This window comes from Plectropomus leopardus, chromosome 20 (genome assembly GCF_026936395.1).
Source record: "Plectropomus leopardus strain MGB_pleo_1.0 chromosome 20, ASM2693639v1, whole genome shotgun sequence".
NCBI lineage: Eukaryota > Metazoa > Chordata > Actinopteri > Perciformes > Serranidae > Plectropomus > Plectropomus leopardus.
The window spans coordinates 2330880-2342952 of record NC_142195.1 but is presented as its reverse complement, the minus strand read 5'-3'; the positions used below and the strand labels follow the sequence as shown (position 1 = coordinate 2342952).

General features: G+C 37.1%; 1 protein-coding gene and 2 non-coding genes across 4 annotated transcripts in view; all 3 read right to left on the bottom strand.

Annotated features, from left to right (window-relative positions):
- eeig1b (estrogen-induced osteoclastogenesis regulator 1b) overlaps nucleotides 1–11598 on the bottom strand; it is a 39779-nt gene extending 28181 nt beyond the window's left edge. For both annotated transcript variants that reach the window (XM_042509174.2, XM_042509177.2), the window contains exons 1-2: nucleotides 11373–11598; nucleotides 10759–11047 (exon numbers count right to left, since the gene is read on the bottom strand). In XM_042509174.2, the coding sequence (XP_042365108.1) occupies nucleotides 10759–10904 (146 nt within the window). In that variant the 5' untranslated portion in view covers nucleotides 10905–11047; nucleotides 11373–11598. The remainder of the gene's footprint in view (nucleotides 1–10758; nucleotides 11048–11372) is intronic.
- On the bottom strand, nucleotides 33–104 carry trnaq-uug (transfer RNA glutamine (anticodon UUG)). Its single transcript has one exon. It is a non-coding gene; the product is annotated as a tRNA-Gln (tRNA).
- trnaq-uug (transfer RNA glutamine (anticodon UUG)) lies at nucleotides 925–996 on the bottom strand. The gene has a single exon. It is a non-coding gene; the product is annotated as a tRNA-Gln (tRNA).
- Nucleotides 11599–12073: the final 475 nt, after the last annotated feature.

The following is a 12073-nucleotide window of genomic DNA, read 5'->3' as shown; positions in this document are numbered from 1 at the left end:
TCATTCAGCTTCTTCAGGATTGATTTAAAGTCAGGTTCCACCGAGATTTGAACTCGGATCACTGGATTCAAAGTCCAGAGTGCTAACCATTACACCATGGAACCAGACAACTGTCTGACACAATAGAAAATATCTTAATGTCAACTTACTGAAAACTGTATTTCTTACTTAAAGATGGCTTTCAGATGGACTCAACTAAATATCAAGTGTGACCACATGATACACACCTCTGGCATATCAAGCTACATAGCATAAAAACACAGCTACTTAATACAGCTTGTCCAAACAAGGTTCCACTAAGATTTGAACTCAAAGTCTAGAGTACTAACCATTACACCATGGAACAAGAAAAGCTGAAGAATATTCTCATTTACAGCCTGCCATAGCTTTTAGATGTACTATACTAAATAGCAATAGCCATATTTTTGCTATGCAACAGTTAAAAAAATATGCATGACTATTTTCATTCAATATATAATTATCTATTTTTGATTATAAAACAACACTGCTGCTGTATAAAAACATGCCAACTAATCACAGGTTGACGATGTATGACTCAGCTAAATATCAATACAATGTAACCATATCATAAATATCTCTGGCATATCAAACTCTTCAAGTAAGCACAGCATCCACCAACAGTACAAACACAGGTACGTAATATGGCCTTCTCTAAGAAGGTTCCAGTGAGACTTCAAATTCAGATCACTGGGTTCAGAGTCTAGAGTGCTAACCATTACACCATGGAACCTCTATAGAGGACTGGTAGACAGTTTTTTACATATCACCATGGATGCTATCCAGTGAAAGAACAGGGAAGGACAAACAACAAAGTAGACCAGATCACACCAGCAGTGACTTGGTTTGGTATATTACATGCTGGAAATCCTTGGATTCAGCTTTAAACAAGTCCAAATTGATTTCAGGTTCCACCGAGATTTGAACTCGGATCACTGGATTCAAAGTCCAGAGTGCTAACCATTACACCATGGAACCACAAAAACACATGATACAATAGAATCTTAAAAGCTATAAAAGCTATATACTCACAGCTATAGATCAAATCAGTACAGTGACCAAATCATACACACCTCTGGCATATCAAGCTAATGTTAAATTCACAACAAGAACAGCAGTAATGATCTTTACTCTCTCCTTTACTAAACAAGTTGATGTTTATCACACACAGTTTGCTGGAAACATTTCTTTGGTAACATGCTGTGGTTTAATTATAATAAGACATTTCTGATTGTAACATTATTCATTATCTTTAGGAGTCTTATCTTTCCAAAAGAGTAAAAACACCTGACCCTGAGTAGTGAAAGCAGACAGGAGACTGGGAGCAGACTCACTGGTTAGAGACCAGCCATTCTGACTGGTTACACTTCCCTTTTCTACAGCAGCACTAACTGTGACTACAAACGGCCTCTGAGCCAAAGCCAAACCACTATGCAAAGCTGACACACTACGGGACACAGTTCAGTCCAGCAATGTCAAATGGGTAATCCCTAGGGCTGCAACTAACAATTATTTTGATAATCGATTAATCAGTCGATTATTTTTTCGATTAATCGATGAATCAGATTTTTTAAAAATGCAAATAATAAAATAAGCATTTTCTGCCATCACTTTGTTCAAAAACAGATTATCATTGACAACAGTGCAAAAACAGGCAGTTGCTTGAACATCTTTGAGCTGTCAAAAATAATATTAAATTATAAATAATAAACCACTGCAAAATCAAATATGAAACAATTCAAAAACTAAATGTTGACAACTTTTAAAACACACGCTTCCTTACTTTAAAACTGAACATAAGGCGTTTTTTCTCAAACTTTTGAAGTTTTCAAACGATACGTTTTCTCTGCCTCCCATACCCCTTCTAAACACCGGCTTCTCCACCTCTGTTCCTGTCTGCATGGGACTTTAACAGTCCCGCTACACAGCGAGTGACGTAATAATCGCGTGACAAAACGAATCAATAATTTTATTATTATTATTTGTTGCCAACACATTTATTAATCAATTATTATAAATTTTATCGATTCATTGTTGCAGCCCCACTAATCCCACTATCCCATGCTGCAGAAAGAACATCAGCTAATGTCGGTGTAAACTAAGCTAGGTGGAAAGCAAATAAATGGCTGACTGTTTGGTCAGTGTGCTATATTATGTCCAAAATTATCAAGATAGTCTGTGGTAGCATTAGACAATCGGCTCCAGATACAGGTATGCAAAGGGCCCCAACACCTATCTTACATAGGAGCAAGACAGGCAGAATTTGTGATGGTTTGGCATCTCTTTGTAGTCCTTATAGTCCATCTTTTTGTGGTTTTGTGTCTCTTTGAGGTCATTCTGAGTTCCTTTTTGTCATTTTGTGTCCCATGTAGTCATTCTGACTCTCCTTGTGGTTGTTTTGTGTCTTTTTGTATTTTATGTCTTTTTTTTTTGTCACTTTGAGGTAATTTTGTGTTGTGTGTCATTTTGCATCATGTCATGTCTCCTTGTGGTTGTTTTGTGTCTCTTTGTTGTTCTTTTGTTTTCCTCTGTGGTTGTTTTGCCTTTGCCTGTCTTTCTGTAGTTATACTCTGTTTCTTTGGATTTCTTTTGTATTTCTTTGGATCAATCTGTGTTTCTTTGAGATTGTTTTGCCTATTTTCTAAACACAATGTTACAGACATTAAGTAGGAGGCTACTTGTCACTTTGCAGTAAATTTTGCTAACACTATGTTGCCTAACCTTAGAACAAATGACAAAGCTTTATCCAAAGGAGGCACTTTGCTCTGTTTATGTGAGGTTTAGGGACAAAATACACTCCATTCTCCAGTCTCTCAGGATAATTCATATCATTGTTGCATCAACCCCATGCACATTGTTTGACCATTTTTTACTTAAAACTGCAGAAATTTGAATATAACTACAGGAAAATCATGCTGTGTTGTCTCGTGTTGTGTTGTCTCGTGTTGTGTCGTGTCGTGTCGTGTTGTGTTGTGGGGCTGGAGGTCTTTATTATTGACCCTCTCTCAGTTGTTATTTGTCTATTGAACTAAGTAGGGGAGAGGATTTTTTTCAAGTGTTGCTGCAGAGCTGACTGTGCTGCTGGCGGCAGATGGAGGGTATCATGACTTTCAGGAAATCAGCCCCAGAACAAAAGGATAATCTTTTTGATTCTCCACAGAGCTGGTTTAAGAAATAGGGGGATGTTATGTGCGCAGATCTCTGCATTTTTATTATGTGTTGTATCTTTAGGTTAGTACATTGCCGAGCTGTAAATTTGATTGTAAAAATAGAGTGTTTAGATGCTGTGAGAAACAAAGCACTTAAAACAAGCCTTAACTTGACAATTCATAATCTTTATTTAGACTTTAACAGACTTCACTTCCCAATCTGTGCTTTTAAAATGCAAAAATAAAAGCCCTCACCACCAGTTGGGCTGAAACATTTGCCAAGCAGAGAAATCAGCCACTAGAGGTGAAGAGCATTAATGAATGTGCATTAAACTGACTTACCTTGAAGAAGAAAGAAATCAATCTTCCACTCCATGGCAAGGCCTACACATTTAATGATTATTCAAAAAATTATTATTATTATTTTTGGATGTACATCATAAACCATGCACTGACGCGAGAAAGCTTGCACAGGCCAATGCTTTCCTCCCTACATCTCAGCTCCAGCACCTCCAGCACCTCCAACAGGCCTTTATTTGGGGAGCGATGGTTTTTATAGCATGTTTAATACAAACAGGCCCTAAAGACCTACAGATGTCTAATAAAACGGTCCAATCTTGGCCGCATTCCATTATGACTATGTGCTTGGTTGGAATGTTGAATAACAGACTGATATTTGTCAGTATGACGGAGCATTAGCAGTGTTTGTATTCACCCAGAGGGCTCCTCATCCCTGTGTGCTTCCTGGATCTTATCAACTTCAGTCTCAATCTGCAATCACACACAACTCACTGCATCTAATATGAGACATAAACTGGACACACTACGTCAAAGCTCATAGAGAATTTAGCCAACGGTCAGCCTAAAACTATCTATTTACTGTGTAATGGAGTTATTTGCAAGCAGGATAATTAGCTGGTTGCTTGTTCATTTTAGCACTTTACCTGCAGACCCTGTTATCTGTCTGACCTTTGACCCCTACAGAAACCTGCTGACCACTCCTGTGTCCAGGTTAAAGGCTAAAGGTAAAAGAGCTTCCACTCTGCAGCCTGCCTGAGGACAGTCCGGGATAGCTTTATAGTCATTCTAGTCCTTTCCATTATTATTCTATATTATGAATTCGATATCTGATATTTATTCTGTATGTTTCAGCTGGCTGCATTTTTTTTTACATTTTTTGGTTCATCGATATATATTTCCAGCTGCTTATTTTTGTCCTCGCTTTGCAAAGTGTTGTTTTAAATATGGATTATTATGTAAAAAGGACTATAGCAGTGTTTTTGAGAGTTTTGGCCAATTTCCAACTCTTAACCCTTTGAAACATGGACTGACATCAGTTTTCTTTTGCTGCGCTCAAACATATTCACAAGTATTTCACTCTTTGAAAACTGCACAAATTGGTTCAATTTCTTCCTGCAACAAATTGCAAGTGATTAGTAAAAGGTAACAAAAGAAAATAATTTTAAATTGTTTTAAGAAAGAGGGGAAGATTATTAGAAAATAATCCAAATTTTAAGGTAATATTCTTGTAACTCTTTTTGCTCATTTTTTTGCAAATTTTTGGGCCAAGTGTTGTTAAGTTCTCTTTAAAGGCTTAACTATATTTCCCAGCTGGTTTCCATTCATTTCACTTCACTGATATGAAAATCAGCTTGCACTGGACTGGAGCCTGATTTTTTTAGGCAGTACTTCAGATCTCTTTAAATCCAGAGATTATTTTGGTAAATACACTGTTTCACTTTCTATTCGAGGGGGAGACCAATATGACTTTCATTTCTGTGCAGACGTGTGGCAGCTTACCAAGACTGAAGTGGAAACAAACAGCCTTGCTCTGTTTAACATTAGAAAAAGCTTACCAGTGCATGTAATTATTAATTATCAATGAACACTTTGTATTTCTTTATATCTGATATGTATGATATCCATACAAACAGAATCGTAAAAGAGACAATTTGTATTTTTAAGAAGCATTACTGGGTCTATTTCAGCAGCAGATCCTGCAGTCCTGTCCTGACAGTAGGATGGACAGGATTAGCTGAGTTTAAACAAAGACCTATAGACCAGGACCTGTGCTCATTAGCATTATCCAGAAACCCACTCTACTGCGGGGAAAAGAAAATTCAAAATATTGAAATCTCAAAATGTTTTTTCCCTCTCTGTCTGCACTGATCTTTATCTGTCTGAGCCTGTTTCAGAACTTTGTGTCAGGGATTAAATGTTGTCTCAACTCTGTGTCTTGTATCTGTTTAGATGTGTCTCACTTTGAGAAGCCTATGAGCACAGCAAAAGAAGTCATGCCGATTTATTCTTTTGAATTCACTAATCTCCAAATAAGAAGTCGATTCATTTCTGATGAGTAAAAGACACACACACATGTACTGGGCACATTCATAAACTGTAGTTTGTGAAGAACATGTCATTTCTAAATTTCTGTTTTATGCTAAATTATATATATATATATATATACATATGTATAAAATCAACCCTTTGAAACCTGGAACAACATCACTTTCATTTTGTGCAGCGTTCAGACACTTTTCACATGCATTTAAAACTTTGATGATGGCCCACAATGCAAGAAATGAGGAAAAAGAACATGACTGAAAAAATATATTTTTAAAAAGAGAAAAAGACAGCAACTACTGAAAGTTTATAATTAAAAAGTAGGGGAACATGTTCAGAAAATATCAAAAACTATATTTACAATTATAATTGTTATTAATATAATTATAATTAACTATTTTACCTGTTTTATATATTTATGTTTTTTTACCCTTTTTCTGTTTTGTTTTATTTTGTTTTGTTTTGTTTTGGGGTTTTTTGGCTTAATTTCAGGCATTTGTCTTGTAATTTTTTACTTCTTCCCATGTTTTTGAAAGAAATCAAGACAATTTACTCAGGTCTCAAGGGGTTAATATGCAAGCTGTAGAGATGTTGTTAAGTGTATTTTTTATCTTTGGACAGAACCAGGCAAATGATACCCAACAAAAAAGCTGAAATTCAATCTTCTAAAATGAGTTGTAAAACTTGAGTCAGAAATAGGCTCATTTCGAACAGTGTGTGCCTAACTTTACAGAAAGAAAGAAAATGTCCTTAAATATTGAGATGTTCTTATTTATCATTAAAGTAAAGCTGTAATTGAAAGGCACTTTGCATATTTGTCTGTCTCATGTAAGTCCCTGCAAGCTGATTTCTTAACTGCTCAGAAAAGGGAGGGAGAGAAAAAACATTCAAAAATTCAAAACATTATGGAATGCTTGAAATGAGTCAGAACATGCAAAATCTTTGGTGTGGTCCTTCAAGGCTTGTCTGTTATTCTTGAAGCTGCAGACCTGTCGCAGCACTTCCCCACAACACCTCCTTACAGCACCTCCTCACCACTCACTGCTGCTGAGCCACCAACAGAATCACACTGAGTCTGACTCAAGTCCTGCCAGTCAGGAGAATCAGGGGTTTAGTCAAGTCAAGTCCATTTTATTTATAAAGGCCATTATCACAAATCACAGTTTGTCTCAGAGGGCTTTTCAGCATACGACGTCGCTCTGTCCTCAGACCCTCACATCAACTAAGGACACCAAAACACCATAACAAACAGCTGATTTCTTGAGCAAAATGCAAATTCAATTGAATTGAATGTTTTTTTGTTTTTGTTTGTTTGATTTTTCTTCCTAAGATGTGGTTTATTTTTTGGCAAAAATTTAAAATGAGACATAAAATAATTTCATGAAATATCACTATTTTAAGCATACATGTGCTTATGTTTCCAGTCAGAAGCATTCAGCACGTACGGTCTGTTCAAGGATCATTGAAAACAGTTCCTATATGGTGTAATTTTGCCAGTTTTTTAATGAAAGCATGCTGTTCAATCTCACTGGCAGAGTAAGCTTGGGCGATATCTAAATCCTTTATACCTTTCTGAAATTTTAGCAGGGTATACAGTAGGATACATGACGGTATGAGTGTGCTGACACTTACACTTTCATTCAAACTTGACAGAAACAAAATAAAACTCACCCAAACCATCTTACTCTTATTCAGGACTGATAAAACAGTAACGATATCTATTGCGAAATAACTTTTTCTCTTTTGAAATATGAGACGTAGTCGATAGACTATCGATCACGCATTCAAGCCATGTTTTGACAGACAACAAGAACAGCCATTGATAATAAGAATAGCACCATGGCGAACTAAATCCAGTGAATGACTGTGACTCTAGAACAGCTGAGTGTTTTATTACCAAGTCGTGTGTGCTTCCGCAGCGTTTCATCATCGTGGATCAAACAGATGATGGTCCAACAGCAGCGCAGTGAGACAGACAAACAGAGCGGAGCTTCTTCTCAGAACACCAAAGTGTCTGAAACCGTCACATTTGGTGGAAAGTGACTTCTTTAGACATCTACAGACTACTTTGTGTCAGTTTCAGGTTTAATCAGACTTTGGATGGAATTAATTAAGAAACAGCAGGACGCATCGCTGTCTCATCCAGCCGCTCGTGCTGAGCTCTCATTAGTATTACCAGGGGCAGATGTAATGTTTTGGGGGCCTGGTTCCACAGGCACATTACCTTATTTTCACCCTTTCTCTGACTGGGAATGTTGGCAGGCTGTTGGCAGCTATAGGAGAAGTAGGCCTACTCAAAAGTTTTTAATTCCTGAGTAAAATGATAAATAGCACAGAAGTTTCACAGAAGTTGAAGTCAGAGTCCTGCAGTCAGGAGAGGTTGGCCTATTATCAGCACAATGTGCTTAAATTTACCTGAAGTTTGTTTAAGATGGAGCTTTTAATTTGTATATAATGCTGGAAAGTTTAATAAATAATAATAAATCATATGTTTATTACACTCCAACATACCATGGTCAAATGAAAATGTCAGTGAACTATGAGGGCAAAAAACAAACCACAAAAAGAAGAGAAAAAGCTAAATAATCGTTCATTCATCATAATCAAAGTAAAATGTTAAAGTAATGGTGATACTGATTTTGGTTATGAGGTTCAGACCTTTGCTGAGAGGTAATTTTAGTAACTGGGCCGCCAGTCGGTGATGCCTGTTCTACAGTATATTTGTCATGTTCAATGTTCAACAGAACAAAAACTTTAAACCAAAATTAACCTTATGATATCTTCATGTCTCACTTAGGAGTAAAAGGGAACCTTTAAGCTTAACAGAAATAGTGATTTGATGTATCGTGACATATATCGATATTGACTGATATAAAAAAAATACTGTGATAAGACTTTTTTCCATATCGCCCAGCCCTTCTTTTATTTATAATCTAGTTAAATCCACTGTTCCAACAATCACCAGCTCCAGTTTGGATCAAATAAATCCTTAATTCACCAGTTTAGATTAAAAAAAAACAACATGTTGTTATTCCCCACAGTCTCCCTCCACCACTAGGTGTCACTGTGTCTTTCAGCTCAGCTGCCTGTTCCACCAGCAGAGACTGGAGACTGAATTCTGAAGGTGCGTGCTGTGCACTACAAACAATGACTGTAATAAAAAGAGGAGCACCTGTATTTATGACTTTATTGAAAAACATACCAAAAATACCCGGGTTATATCGTAATACTGTGGTAATGCCTAAACATAGCTCAGGGATTATTTAAAATACATTGAAATACAACCATTTAAAGGTTTATGTTCCTCCCCTAAGCCAAAATAAAAATGTAAGTCCCTCCCAAGTGCTTTATAAAATTATTTGACATGCCTCCTCCGTTTTGCACCACCCACCTGCCTGTCATAAATAAAAAAACATCCCTTAGTGATATAAGTTAAGTTTCATTGTTTGGGTTTTGAGATATGTGTCGCTGAGATTTCTGGCCCCATTGACATTAAGACACATTGTCCTTCGAACTTGAAATAATCCACCAAGCTCAGAGTAAATACCTTTTAATGGAATTACTTTCTGCTAAAAAAAATAGCCCTCATGTTTTTATGGTTTTGGTGAAACAGTCTAGACATGAACAGAGGTTGGCCTGTATGAAGCCTAGCAGGAGGGTAGATGATTTTTGTTCCAGCAGCAACTTTACCCAGGAGCCCTTGAGCAAACCAGCTAAACTCAACATATTCCCACAGAGAGGCAAGCAGCAGAGGCCTGTGTTCAAGATGGGCAGCTCCCAGTGTGAGTGCACCTCAGGGTGGAGCTGAAAACAGCACAAAGGCAACTTTCCCAGGAGACATGAGGGTGAAATCACAAATGCTGTGGTGCACTACAGGCTGAACTGCAAGACATGCAGTTTCATACCAGTTTTACAGCTGGAACCATCCTTTATCTGAGCTGGGAAACTAACAACAGAGTCATCCACTCCTTTGTAGCAGAGTCTATTTACACAATCTAACCCTGCTGTTTCTGTACAACAGCAATGGCAACTATGAAAATGGATATAAATCACATACAACATAACATATGACATGACATACATGGAGAAAGGCAAGTGAGTGTAAAACCTTGAGCGACATCACTTTTCTTGTGCTACTTCATGATGCCTTTCTCAAGTATTTTAGACTTTTGAATCCTGAGCACTTTTGAATCCTCAGCGATTTCTTTCAAAAACATGGGAAAAAGGCAATAAGCAATTTGGTAAGACATGTTCTACAAATTGCAAGAAATCAGAAGATTTAGATTTTTTTTTTTTTAAAAAAAAGGTGAGGAAAAATACCTAGGGAAGAAAGCTATGACAAAAATGTATTTAGATTAATCACAATTACATATTTAAAATTGTTATACTAATTGTAACATGTTAAAATTATGTTCCACAGATTGCAAGAAATAAGTAGATTTGGAAAAATTCAGTTTAAAATAAGCTTGGGGGAAATGGCTAAGGAAAAAAAGACAAAAACCTAAGGAAAATGTCTAGTGAAAAATTAAAAAGCTGGGGGAAAACTGTATGTATAATAATCACAATAACGTATTTAAATTGGGTTACACTAACTGTAACATGGTAAAATTATGTCCCAAAAATTGCACAAAATTAGTAGATCTGGAAAATTATTTATTCAAAAAATGGGGCAGGAATGGCTGGGAGGGGGGGGTTAGGGTAAAGCTGTCTTTGTAATTATCATTAAACTTATGTTACAAAATTACTATAATTTTTTCAGTACCATTTCTAAATATTGTTTGCTTTTTTACTTTCTTTTTTTTCTGTTCTTTTGTTTGTTTGCTTTGTTATACAAATTTTCAGCAAATTTTCTTGTACTTTTTATGTTTCTTGCAAATTTGGGGGTCATTTCTTCTTTCATTGCTCACTGGCTTAATTCTTCACATACACTATATGGACAAAAGTACTGGGTCACACTACTTAATTGTTGAATTCAGGTGTTTCATTCAATCCCATTGCCACAGGTGTATAAAATCGAGCAACTAGCCATGCAGTCTCCCACAGACACACTAAAATCTTGTAGAAAGCCTTCCCACAAGAGTGGAAACGGTTATAGCTATAAAGGGGGAGGGGAGGGGTGCAACTCCATATAGATGCCTATGGATTCATAAAAGCTGTTGTAAGTGTAATGTGTAGCTTCATGTGTTGATTGCATGCAGCAGAGGTTTCAGTGGGTTACAACAAGGAAGTGACAGGCTCTTGTAAATACCTGGATGAGAGAATGGCAAAGTCCCCTCCATCAATCAGCCGGATCTTGCAGAAAAGCACTCCGTTGACAAAAGGCACTGCTGTCAGCTCCTCCAATGTAAAGTGCACTTGAAACTTAAACTTCTTCTTTTTGATCAGAAAAGACATGGTTCCCAGCTGCTGGGGTGTGCTCACGGTGTGATGGACACCAATGAATTAGAACAAAATCAAATAAATAAACTGTATTTGGCTTTAAAATGGGGGCTGAAAGTCCTTCTTTGCTTCAGTCATCTCTGAAGAACAGTCTGGACCTGGAAATGAAAAAACACGCTTGTTGAAGTTATCTACAACAAGATGAACTTGGTTTCATTTGCAGCTGCGTGTTAGGGGTCTTCGCAGCAGTGACAGCTGTGATAATCATGTGGACAGCCAAACTGTGAATATAACACAACACCTACACACTGGGACAGTTTGGACTCATGCAGTTGGTGTTTTCTGATAGTTTTACACACGCTCCCTGAAAAAATCAAATGTTTGTTCTAACAATAACAGACTCTCCCAGTGCAGATAGCAGCTGCCACGCAAACACCGAAACCACTCGGCGGATCACTACAACAGCCTGTTCCAAAATCTTACCGTTGCGTCGGTCTCGTGTTCCTCATACTTGGTGTAACAGTAAAGCCTGTGTTCCGCCGCAGAGGACTGGAGTCTGGTTACTGCTCAGTTTTCTAGGTTTCAGTGCATCTTTAGCAACTTTTCCCTCTGTGTCTCTGCTAGAGTTCAACAGTCAGTCAGAGCGGCTCCGTGAACGTCTCGGAGCTCCTGAGGCCAGTTAGGGACCGTCCACAAAGTCTCACCAGAGAGAGGTGTGGAAGGAGGAGGATCACCCATATGGAATGTCGTTGCATTACATTTATCAAAAAAATAAAACACCAATGCAAAATCAATACACCAATACACATAAACAACAAAATGTCAAATATCAGCCACAATGATCAGCCAGGTTGTTAATCTGTTGACCCCTACTATGAACATCAAAAAAATGTTAAGTTTGTTTTGTTTTGTTTTGTTTTTGTTTTATGTTGTAATTTTTTTGTATGTGTGTGTGTGTCTGTTCTGTAACCAACATGACATGATTTACAAATATAAAAATGAAATTTGGCATATATCTCAATAAGTAGGGTTTAAGTCAGGTCATTTTGGACATTAAATAAAACTGGGACAAATTTGTTCTTTAAATATTAGCAACCAGGCACCAAATATGTAACTGCATAGGTTACTACAACTACTATATGAAACAATATTTTAAATTGGTCTGAGATCACTAGAACTGGCAA